The sequence below is a fragment of the Equus przewalskii genome, chromosome 1 (assembly GCF_037783145.1).
Source record: "Equus przewalskii isolate Varuska chromosome 1, EquPr2, whole genome shotgun sequence".
Taxonomy (NCBI): Eukaryota; Metazoa; Chordata; class Mammalia; order Perissodactyla; family Equidae; genus Equus; species Equus przewalskii.
The window spans coordinates 158,893,234-158,906,056 of NC_091831.1; the positions used below are offsets into that span (position 1 = coordinate 158,893,234).

The 12,823-nt window shown below is 39.7% G+C and overlaps 1 protein-coding gene across 1 annotated transcript; it reads left to right on the forward strand.

Moving 5' to 3' along the window:
- The first annotated feature begins 4,564 nt into the window (after window positions 1–4,564).
- On the forward strand, window positions 4,565–7,741 carry LOC103567401 (uncharacterized). Its single transcript, XM_070589455.1, has 4 exons — window positions 4,565–4,628; window positions 4,731–5,207; window positions 5,336–5,450; window positions 6,163–7,741. Exons 1-4 carry the CDS (start codon window positions 4,565–4,567, stop codon window positions 6,188–6,190), a joined length of 684 nt encoding a protein of 227 aa, XP_070445556.1. The 3' UTR covers window positions 6,191–7,741.
- Window positions 7,742–12,823: the final 5,082 nt, after the last annotated feature.

A 12,823-nucleotide genomic window follows, 5' to 3' on the forward strand; every position in this document is an offset into this window, starting at 1 on the left:
GCAAAGTCTCCTTGTTAACTTGGCAATATACCAGAAAATTATGGAAGGAAATATAAACACTAGAGAGTGGAAATGCAATGACTGACTTCTTGTCTCTGTCCTGTGTTTCTGCCTAGGGGTGAACAGCCAACAAGGACAACAGAATCTTCAGGCCCTGAGTGTCCAGGAGGGTGAAAATGCCACCATGAACTGCACTTATAAATCTAGTATAGACAATTTACAGTGGTATAGACAAGATGCAGGTAGAGGCTTTTCACGACTGATTTTAATACGTTCAAATGAGAAACGCAAACCTAGTGGAAGACTAGTAGTCACGCTTGACACCTCCAGCAAAAGCAGCTCCCTGTCCATCATGGCTTCCCGGGCTGCAGACACTGCTACTTACTTCTGTGCTGAGAATGCACAGTGTTCACCAGGCACCTGCAGCCCCTACACAAACTCTGCCAGAGCTGCCTCTGAGGAGCCCCAACTGTGGGTAGAGTTGGTGGTTACAAGTAGCTGGTGACATGAAAGGGAGGCCCTCTCAAGTCATGATTTTATTTGGAAGCAACTTGAACTAAAGTAAAAGGCATGAGATTCAGAATGAGAAACTGAAATGCCAGGTTCACTTCTGCCAACCCTGGCTGCGTGGTCTTAGACACATCATCAGTGTAGCTGCCTTTGACTTCTTCCCTTGAAATGAAGCATTTGGACTGATGAGTCCAAAAGACCCCTCAAGCTCTAATTTTATCAAGAATAAAAGTAGGCTCTGGATATCTGTAGAGGATGAGGAGGGACTTCTCAGTATTAGAGCATGTGTAGCCATCTCAAGACTTTGGCGGGTCTTTGAGATGCAAGAGATGACTGTTGCATTCCTCTAATTCCTGTGTATTCAACAGTCGATTCATCAGGCATTAGGATTCGAAAAGATGTTAGGAATCTTTCAACCAAACTCTTCATTTTAAAGCTGAGGATTGGAAACATTGTGTAATGATAGAGACAAGGATCTGAGTCTTTGGAGTAACAGAGACGAATCTGACTCTGTCCTTTACTAGTTGCATGATTTCCAGAGCTCAATTTCTCCATTAGTAGAATGGGAATTTATAAGCAAGTCATGTATTTTCCCCATTCCAGTGAGAGGTGTATGTTCTCCACTACCAGGTCCTAAAATGGTGTTTTGTGAAAGTGGGTGCTTCTATTATCAAAAACACAACAATTTTCCATCCGTTTATTCTTGCTCCTAGTAAGATAGATAAATATTGAATATAGTTTTCTTAATACAGTTTTGATACTAATGAAAATGTGTTTATGGAGAAAATGAAGGCATTTGTATTTATGCGCATGTTTTATGAAAAAGTTGGAGGAGGCAGGAGAAAGGTTGTATAGGGTTGTTGTTTCCAAATGCCAGACCTTCAACCGCACCATCACCCATATTAGAATCCCCTAGAGCACTTTTGAAGATCTGATTACCAGGCTCTATCCCAGCTTATTCAATCAGTTTCTGAGGAAATGATGAATTTGTGTTATTAATGAACATCATCTGTATTACTTAGAGATTGACTCAGCTTCATGTCACAGAAAACTCAAATAATAGTGTTTTTAACAAGGTGGATTTTATTTTTCTCTTACATAAAGAAGCTCTATCATTTGCAAGGCTGGTATGCTAGCTTCATCATGTCGTGAAGAATTGAGGGTCTTTCTAACTCATTGCCTCTCGTCCTTAAGGTGTCACTTTTGTTTTTATACTTTCAAGAATATGTTAGAAATCCATCCACTTTAAATACCTTCTAGGCAGAAAGAAAAAGTCAGAAGGCAAATGGGTCCATGCTGATTGAACCAAACATTTTCAGAAACTCCACCCAACAGCTTCTCCTTACATTTCATTTACTAGAGTGTCATTTGATGTCCCCACTTCTCTCCCATCTGCACAAGCAGCTCAGATATCAGGATTATTATTTTTTTTATCTCAGTATTTTTTTTTGTCTCAGCCATCCACTTCAAAATTGAGGTTCTATTAGAAAGAAGTGGGAGAGAATGGACATTGTACAGACAGTTAGCAGTTTCTGCCATGCCCTCAGTTTAGGGCATATTGGGCTTCGTGTGTGTGTGTGTGTTTCTTTTTTTTCGACTCATAGTTTTTCAGTTTGAAATTCCATATCCAATCTGTCTCCCAGTCCTGTCGGATTTGCCTCCTAAAAGTCTTCCAGAAGACATCACAACCCCCATGGTGCAATTCATTTCCATAATCCTAATTAAAAATCTGCCTTAATCCCTTGCTACCCTGCCCACCGCACATTTGACACACCCCATCTCTCCTCAATGTAGTGAGAGTGATCTTGTCAGAGTGCAAATTTCACCATGTCAATCACCTGAATCCTCATTTAATCTTAAAGAAAAACTTCTTAATATGACCTACAAAATCTTGCATAATTTAAGACCTTGCTACTTCTCCAGGTTCATTCCATAACATGCTCCTAATCTCTCTCTCTGTCTGTCTTCAATAATATTTGCATTATTTAAGTTTCTTAAAAGCAACTTTTTCCTTCTATATGACCCTGTCATAGCGATTTTAAGTGATTTTCTTATTCTTTTTCCTTTTCTTGAAATTCTTTTCCCTCCCTCCAAAAAAGTAGAAACTAGTAAATGCCTGTTCATTCTTGTACATCAGTCCAGGAGTCAGCAACTAAAGGAAGTTAAAGGTGCACTCAGAATCATAGACCTCTGCCTTTTCAAACTTGCAGTTTCGTCCTTTATTCATTTGATTATTTGATTAAAAGCTATCTCCACTGCTACTCTGTGAGCCCCTTAATGACAGGAACCACCCTGGAATCCTCAGCACCAAAGTACCTTAGGCATTAAAATGATCAAATCTCCTTCTTCCTCCTTTGTATCCATTAACTTGCTGATAACTATCTTTATTTTAAGCCTCTTCAAAGAGGTATGATAATATCATAGAGAGAAAACAAACAAGAAAGTGTGGCTGAGTTTCTCAGACTGAAGTTCATGGATCTTTGGAAGTTTATGGGTAAACTCTCGAGGTAGAACAGGGGCTGTCAAACTACAGTCCACAGGTCAAACTGCCTACTGCTTGTTTGTGTAAATACATTTTATTGGAAAACAGCCATGCCCATTTATATACGCATGCTTTATGCTATGACAGCAGAGTTGAGTAGTTGCAACAGAAACCAAATGACTTCAAAGCCTAAAGCATTTCCTTTATAGGAAAAAGTTAGCCAACTCCCAGGGTATAGGGATTACATGAGAATTTTTGGAGTTTTCTGTTTGATGACAACAAAATAAAGGCATGTTTTCAATCATCTGTATGACTAACTTATAACAGACTACTCCCCTTGGTTTTGATGCTTTTGTGTTCTTTATGTCATTTTTACCAAATTAAAGAAAATGGAATAATGGTACTCTACAAACAAAGGTATCACAGTTGTTTAAACAGGGAAAAGTGTTCAGAAAATTTTGGTTACGATCTGGCACGTGGTGCTACAGACAGGCCAAAGCCCAGAGAGCCGAAGTTACCACGGTTACTGCAGTGTTTTCACTGAAGAGTTGTGTTACTCACATTCATTGTTTGACTATATCAACATGCAGTTCAGTAGATGGAAGCATAACAGTATATGCACAATATACATTTTTTCAGTGCTGATTTTTGGGGATTTCATTAAACAATACATTTGTATAATGGTGACTTAAATGGGTATTTTTGAAAAAGAAAAGTAAAAATAGTAGAAGTTACTAATCACGATCATCCAGATATTAGTATACCAAGCTCCAAATCATTTCAAACAAGTGAGTGATTGAACTACACATGTCTGTATCTTTCTTCTAATAAGCCTATGCAACTCTTTAGTTTCAGCAAGAGATCATCCCTCACATTAATATTTTACTTTGAATTTTATTGATTTTGTATTTTGTTTGCATTGGTAATTTTGTAAGATCTGTGAGCCTAAGAAGTTTAACTTAACTTCATTTTTGTGTATATTAGGGCATCATAATATTTTTTAAAATAGTCAATATGAGAGTGGTCCCTTATATGAAGATCTGAACCTTACTCAATTTTGAGAAATGCTGAATGTACCTGTTATAGAGGGCATGGGTCTGACTCTGGAATAAGAAGGTCACACCAGAGGTCTAGATATATGCTCTCATAGAGACTATACTTTATAAAAAGATAATTGTACCCGCCAGACATGTCTACTCATTCATTTGTTCACTCACTCTTCAGATATTTTTTGAGCATCTACTATAAACTAAGGGCTTGTATATGCTGAGAAATGGGTTATTAAGACTAATAAGATTAAGTTCCTGATCTCAGGAGCACAAAGTCCAGTTTGGAAACAGAACACAGATGATTCTAATATGATGCAGTGATGATAATGATAGATATGTATACGAAGTGTAGTGGGGAAAGAGACAGGCATACTCAGCCATGAGAGCTGGGTGAGTGCTTTCACAAGGAGGTGCCATGTAAATTAGTTCTTAAAGAATGAAAGTAAGTTACCAAGGCAAATGTAGCGGAGAGAAGGGAGAAGATTCTAAGCAGAGGGGCTCATCCCCTGGTTCCAGGGCACCAATGGGGGAGTTCTTGATGTTGAGTTCTCAAGAAGAGAACCAGATCATGCTGTTTTATGCTCTCAGTATACCATAAGATGCCTAAAACTAGCTTAATACTCAGTGTGAAAAGATATTAGATGCTGGGACTAAGAGTTAAGGGAGTCACATTTCCCTGCATCTTAAAGAGGATGACAAAGGAGTTACCCACTCTCTCAGTCCCAGGCACCACTGTGAAGTTTGCAAAAAGTGTTTGGTGCTGTCTTCTGGAGCCCTACCCTCACCCCAGGCGCTTGTTTCCCTCGTATGTCTACAACTTCAGCTCCTTTCAAGGATAAACATCAAATTCAAATATGTAAAGCGGGCTGCAGGGACAGAGAGGGAGCCACAAGAGGGCGCTGCTCCCTTCAAGAGGTGGTTTGACATAAATTCATCTTCCATTTTGAGCACATCTCTCATTTTACACTTGTGGAATGATCTTGCAGGGCAGTTTGTCCTGTTTAACACAGAAGCCAAAGCTTTCTGGAAGATTCCACCAAAGAATCAAGAAAATAGAGGAACAGCCCTCTCAGCTTTGGTGTATTCCCAAGCAAAACTTGCTGCTGTTTCTCCCCCAGCCATGCTGCCTGCTTCCTGCTCGGGACTTGTGATCTTGTTGATATTGAGTAAGTAGCATTGATTCAGATTTTCTAAGGTGTTCCATTCCTCGGTTTCAGGATGACTTTTAACCCCTAACAAACTAGAGACTATCCTTTTACATTACCAATATAACAAAGCTATTACTTCTTTTTAGGAGGGACCAATGGAGACTCGGTGACCCAGACAGAAGACCCCATAACCCTCGCTGAGGGAGCACCTCTGACCCTGAACTGCACCTACCAGAGCAGCTATTCAGTTTCCCTTTTCTGGTATGTCCAGTATCAAAACAAAGAGCCTGAGCTCCTCTTGAAAAGCTCATCAGAAAACCAGGGGGCGGACAGCAGAGGCTTTCAGGCCAATCATGTTAACAGTGACAGCTCCTTCCACCTGCAGAAACCCTCAGTGCAAATGTCTGACTCAGCCATGTACTACTGCGCTCTGAGAGACACAGTGAAGGGGACTATAGGGGGAGCTGAGCACAAACCCAGAGGGTGCAGGTGGGTCTGGCTGTGGCAGCCCTGGGAGAGAGCGTTACTTTCTCTCTCCAGTGTCCTGTGCTGGAGGCTTCCTCAAAGTGCTTCCAGCTCTGATGCCTCAGAGCCAGGGAACCTTGGAATTCTTGGATTAGTCTGCAGAGAGGAATTAGGATGGGGACAGTGTAAAGAGGAACCCAAGTTCTGTTCTCCAAAAATGCTTCTATTTTCAGCCCAGCCTCTTTCCCCTAGATGGCATATAATTCCAGGGAAGTGATGTTAGCTGTGCTCCATGACAGTTAAGTTGGGATCTGCTGAAATATTTCACAACCTATCAATAAAAATTCCCAGATCAAACAGTTCATCAACTAATGTGTAAACTTGAAGTGCATCCCTTGTTTTTACAATTCAGGCCAGTATTGCATGTCTTGCTGAGTTTCACCTGAAGAAACTCCATCTCCAGTGGCTGGGACCTTTATTCTCTCTTCCCTTACTTTTTCTTCCCTAGCGGTCTCTCTGGAAACATTACTGCCTAAGAAAGTTCTACGAGGAGAGCTTCTTGATGAAATTTTCCTATGTCGAGGGCCCTGCAATTTCAGAACAGTCCCATCAGTAAAGTCTGTGTCCATGGTATGTCTTGCACTGTGCTAATACATCTCCACACTTCCTCCCTGTCATCACAGTAGCTCTTTATTGTGACACTAAATAATGATCCAGATTCTGGACTTCAAAATCTGTGCTAGGAGGAATTCTGGATTCTGGAAAAGACCATGACTATGTAACCTAACATATTATTTTATCATTGCGATTATGCCAGTGGTCCTTCTGAAGTGTGTCAGATCAGTGGCCAAGGAAACACTCAGGTGTCTGTTTATAAAAGAGAAGGATACAAGTGGACTCTTGTTCATTGGGACCCTAGATGGCTAAAATAATCCAAAGTTTCTTCACACCAAAGAAGCACAACAAGGAAATGTGCACCTTTCACTGAACCTTGAGGGGATGTAGCTCACCAAGACAGACTTTTCCTGAAAGGTGTCAAGATGGTGGCATAGGCAGACTCTGAACTCACCTCCTCCCATGGATACAACACATTTACAACTATTGATGGAACAATTGCCCCTGAGAGAGAACTGAAAACTAGATAGAAGGAACCCCCACAACAAGGGGCAGGCAATCTGTGGGCCTGCATAGGCTGCATGCCAGGATCCTCTGCAGCTGGGTGAGTGGGTCCCCCTCAGTGGGACAGGACGTACATGAGGAGCAGATGGAGTGTGTGGGTGTGGTGGGGTGTGTGGGGCCTCTGCAGTGGGATGACTAGGTCCACTTCAGGAGGTCAGGGCATGTGCACAGTGCAAGACTGTGTTGGTGATGTATGTGGCCATGTGGGTGGTGGGGCTTGTCAGCTGCAGAAGACTTGTGATTCTCAATTAGCCGCATAGGGGATCAGCCTTGCTTTCCAAAGCCTGAACCAATTGGGTGCTCCCATGTCTGGGGCCAGTCCCACTCAGCTGCACTCCTGAGAGAGCTGACAACAGCCTTGCAGGCCAGAGGCCTACAGCAATTGTAAGCCTCTGAGCCTAGCAACAAGCCATGCTTGTGGCCTACTTACTTCAAAAAAAATTGCAACAGGAATGTGCTATTAGATCTCATAGCCAACTGTGTTGAAGCTCCCCAAACCCAATAAACTGAGTGATGCATCCATAGCAGCCACATGCAGCTGAGCATTACCACCAGCTCATTGGGGGACAGCCCTGCTCTCTGGACACCTGCAACAAGAGCAACCCTGACACAACAGAAGGACACATGCAGGCCATGCAAGAGTCACTCCTGAACATTTGGAACTAGTGATGAGAGTGAAGCACACAGCTGGGCCTCATAAGGCATCTCTTACATAAGGCCACCTCTGCAAGATCAGGAGACATAGCCAACCTACCTAATACATAGATATAAGTACAGAGAAAGAGGAAAAACGAGGGGACAAAGGAACACCTCACAAGTAAGGGAACAGGACAAAATCCCAGAACAAGAACTAAACAAAACAGAAATAAAAAATCTACCTGACAGAGTTCAAATAAACCACAAAGGAAGAGAATAAGAGAAGAAGAAAGGAACAGAGAAGTACTGAAACACCCAGAAAAAAAAGTAACAGAATGGAAATAAGTAAATATTTATAAATAGCTACTTTAAATGTCAACGGACTAAATGCTCCATTCAAAAGCCACAGGGTGGTTGATTGGATAAAAAAACAAGACCCATATATGCTGCATACAAGAGACACACTTCAGGCCTAAAGACACTCACGAACTGAAAGTGAAGGGATGGAAAAAGATATTCCATGCAAATGACAAAGAAAATAAAGCTGGGGTAGTAATACTTACATAAGACAAAAGAGACTTAAAACAAAAACTGTCACCAGAGGCAAAGAATGGTACTACATAATGATAAAGGGAACAATCAAGCAAGAGGATACAACACTTGTAAAAATCTATGCACCCAACATAGGTACACTGAAATATATAAAGCAGTTATTAACAGACATAAAAGGAGAAATAGACAGTAACACAATAATCGTAGGGGACTTTAACACTTCATACATCAATGGATAGATCATCCAAGCAGAAGATCAAAAAGGAAACATTGGCCTTAAATGACACATTAGACAAGATGGATTGGTAGATATATATAGAACATTCCATCCAAAAATGACAGAATACACATTATTTTTAAATGCACATGGGACATCCTCCAGGATTGATCACATACTGGGCCAAAAAACAAGTTGCAGTAAATTTAAGAGGATTGAAATAATGCCAAGCATCTTTTCTGGTCACAAAGTGTGAAACTAGAAATCAACTACAGCAAGAAAATCAGAAAAGCCACAAATATTTGGAGATTAAACAAAATGCTACTGAACAATGACTGAGTCAATGAAGAAATCAAAAAATACCTGGATACAAATAAAAATGAAAATACAACACGCCAAAATCTATGGGACACAGCAAAAGCAGTTCTAAGCGGGAAATTTCTAGCAATACAGGGCTATCTCCACAAACAAGAAAAATCTCAAATAACCCATCTAGCAGCACATCTAAAGCAACTGGAAAAAGAAGAACAAAGCCCAAAAGCAGTAGAAGGGAGAAAATAATAAAAATCAGAGCAGAAATAAATGAAATCGAGATTAAAAAAATAGAAAAAAGCAATGAAACTGTGAGCTGATTCTTTGGAAAGATAAAAAAATCTGACAAACTTTTAGCTAGACTCACCAAGAAAAAAGAGAGAAGGCTCAAATAAATAAAATCAGAAATGAAAGAGGACAAATTACAGTGGACACCTCAGAAATGCAAAAGATTATAAGGGGATACTATGAAAAGCTATATGCCAACATATTGGATAATTTAGAAGAAATGAATAAATTCTTAGAATCATACAACCTTCTAAAACTGAATCAAGACAAAATAGAGAATTTGAATAGACCAATCATCAGTAAAGAGATGGTAACAATAATCAAAAACCTTCCAAAAAATAAAAGTCCAGGACCAGATGGCTTCCCTGGTGAATTCTACTAAACATTCAAAGAAGACTTAGTGCATATACTTCTCAAACTCTTCCAAAAAATTGAAGAAGAGAAGCTTCTTAACTCATTCTACAAAGCCAACATTACTCTGATACCAAAACCAGATGACAACACAAAAAAAGAAAATTACAGGCCAATATCACTGATGAACATTGATGCAAAAATCCTCAACAAAAAAATAGCAAATTGAACACAACAATACATTAAAAAGATCATACACCATGATCAAGTGGGTTTCATTCCAGGGATGCAGGGACGGTTCAACATCTGCTAATCAATCAACATGATACACCACATTAACCAAATGAAGAATAAAAATCATGTGATCATCTCAATAGATGCAGAGAAAGCATTGGAAAAGACATAGCATCCATTTATGATAAAAACTGAATAAAATGGGCATAGAGGGAAAGTACCTCAACATAATAAAGGCCCATTTATGACAAACCCACAGATAATATCATTCTCAGTGGAGAAAAACTGAAATCTATCCCTCTAAGAACAGGAACCAGACAAGGATGCCCACGTTCACCACTCTTATTTAACATAGTATTGAAAGTCCTAGGCAGAGCAATCAGGCAAGAAAAAGAAATAAAAGGAAGAAGTGAAACTGTTCACTATTTGCAGATGACATGATTTTATATATAGAAAACCCTAGCGAATCCACTAAAAGACTTTTAGAAATAATAATTGTATACAGTCAAGTTGCAGGATACAAAATCAACAAACAAAAATCAGTTGCATTTCTATACATTAAGAATAGGAATTGAATTATTGGTTACCAGAGGGGAAGGGAGGAAGGAGGAGGGCAAAAAGTGGAGATTAGGCTCATATGTGTGGTGATGGATTGTAATTAGTCTTTGGGTGGTGAACATGACGTAACTACAGAGAAATTTAATTATAATGATGTACACCTGAATTTTATGTAATGTTAGAAACCAATGCCTTGGACTGTAGGAAGAAAATTTAGGATGATTGAGAGCGAATAGTTTTATCTTCCTGTCTGGATAAAAATCTGTGAGTACATTTCCCTGCCGATTTTGGCTGGAGACAAAAAAGGCATACACCACATGAAAACATGGATGACTGTTTGTTCTCAGAAGTCACCAGAATCAAACTAAATTGTATTTTTTATGAAACTTACAAGTCCATCTTAGATACATTGTCTGAACATGGCAAATGATTGCATCATTAACATTCCACAATTCAATTTAACACATATGCATGTTTGAATATAATTGCTGTTAATTAAAGTATTTTCTTTATCTTGTTTAAATTTTACTATTGTTATTAGTAATAAACCAATAGAAATAGGATAACAAAGGGAAAAGTCCAAGATAAATAACTTCTTTCTTATGAATTAAAACACATGTGCACACACACATGCTGGTCTGCATGTGTTACTTCCTCCCCACATTCTGTCCTACTGAACACATAACTGTACAAAACAGTCCACACAACAATGTGAGCAGCTGACACATCCTGAGCAAAGGACCCCAGTTTTGTGAAGTCTCAGGCTGATTCTTGGTCTAGATGACCAGGTTCTCCACGCTAAGAACTGCCAGAAACCAGCCAGTTCCATCAGCCTCACCATCACAGGCTCACAGCTCCGGGACTTCGCAGTGTACTTCTGTGCTCTGAGAGAGGCTATAGTGATGTGGGTGCCTGTGGGACCCCCATAGAAACCTCAGGTCTCAACAGGAGGCATCCCCCAGCTGTGAACACCTGGGCGAGAGTCTCAGTGTGGACAGGAAGAGGCAGAGGCTGCGTCAGCAGTGGTGGGGGGTTTAGAAGCAGAAGCTTCGCTCTAAGGAAAGTGCTCTCTCTCTACCTCACAGAACATATCTAAGAGTGTCATTCATCAAAAGATCTTTATATTCAATTCTTTATCTTGAAGTAGATCATACGGCAAAAGTTTTTTTATAAAAACTTTTTTATGGTGATTACGTTAAAGTGGAAGACCCAAAACCTAAATGCCTTCCCTGTTCCAGCCTGTGCTGACAAATTTGCTGGTTGTCATACTGTTATCCAAATCCATCCTGATGTTGAAAAGGGATTTTGGGAATCTTCATTGGAAGGATTAGGACCTCCCAGAGACTGAAGCTGGGTCTGTGCTCTCTCTTGTTTGTACTTTTGCTTTCCAGATGTCCCCTTATGCCTCCTTCTGGTCACTACCTGTCCTTCCTGGGAAACCACAGTCCCATAGATTAGCTTTGCCTGCTTTTGAACTTTACATATATAGAATAATATTGTTTGGATTTTTTTCTGTCTAGATTTTTCTCTTAATATTATATTTCTAAGATTCATCCATTATGTACAGTTTATTTTGTTTATCCTGTTTGCTGTATGAATATACTGCAGTTTATTTAGCCATCTCCCTAAATGTTTATTTGATTCTTCTAGTCTTTGGCTATTATCAGCAGCGTTGTTATGAATATTCTTATACATATTGTTTGGTGAGCATATTTACACCCTGCTATTGGGCATATATGTTAAAATTTCTGGATCAAAAGGTATACATGTATTTGGCTTTAATTCCTCCACTAGTTAAACCCTCAAAAAGAGCACTAATGACTTCTGTGCTGTAAATCAACAGGAATCTTTAGTTCTCATCACAGCTGACCTCTCAGAACCTTTTGACACATGCGCCATGACCACTTATTCTTTCCTAAACTCTCTCTTCCTTAGGTTTCCCTGACAAACCATTCTCCGGGATTCTTACCTGCTTCTTGGGCTGTTTTCTCTTTGACGCCTGCGCACACTCTCATCTCCCTTCCATTAACTGTTGGACACCTGCGCACACTCTCTTCTCCCTTCCATTAACTGTTGGACGCCTGCAAGCTTTAGCCTTAGGCCATGTCTTCCCCTTATGTTGCTTTCTCTGACATTTTACTCATCAAGCCTATGACTCACGTATTTATATCTCTGTACCAGGCTTCACCATCTACTTTCTCTTACCTTTCAATCAATTAAAATAGTATAAGTAACCTATCTGTCATGTATACACATAGATAAAAATAACAGAATCATCAGTATTCTTGCCCTTAAACATGGTAAAGTAAGAGAAATTGTCATTGCAACCTAGCATGGCCCTCTAACTCCTCCAAACTCCAGGGTACTCATTTCACCTCTCTCTTGAATCTCTGTAACTTGGCTTGAGGAAGGTTAGAAATGCCACACCACCGCAGCTTCACTCCTATTCTCTCCAAGTCTTCAGTGAATCTCTGTTTTCTCATTTATCTTTACTAGGGATAATAGGTTAAGGAAGGTTAAAAAAACGTGTTTTATATATGTTTTGCAGGTGCTCCCAAGAACATATTGTGGCTTCTCTCCATGTGGTCTCATGTGTTGAGGGCTCTCTCCAAAGTCCAAGACAAGGAAATGTTGCAATTAATATAGTTTTCCATGTATACATCTATATCTTTACTTATGTATAGATTTTTAAAATTCCTGTTATGCCTATGCCTGTGATCTCCATAGGGTCAGGAAACATGCATGTACTGTACTTTACACAATACTTTGCACATAAAATATTTGTTGATTGAAGAAGAATAAATTAATTGACAACATCAACAGATACAGAGCTTCCATCCTT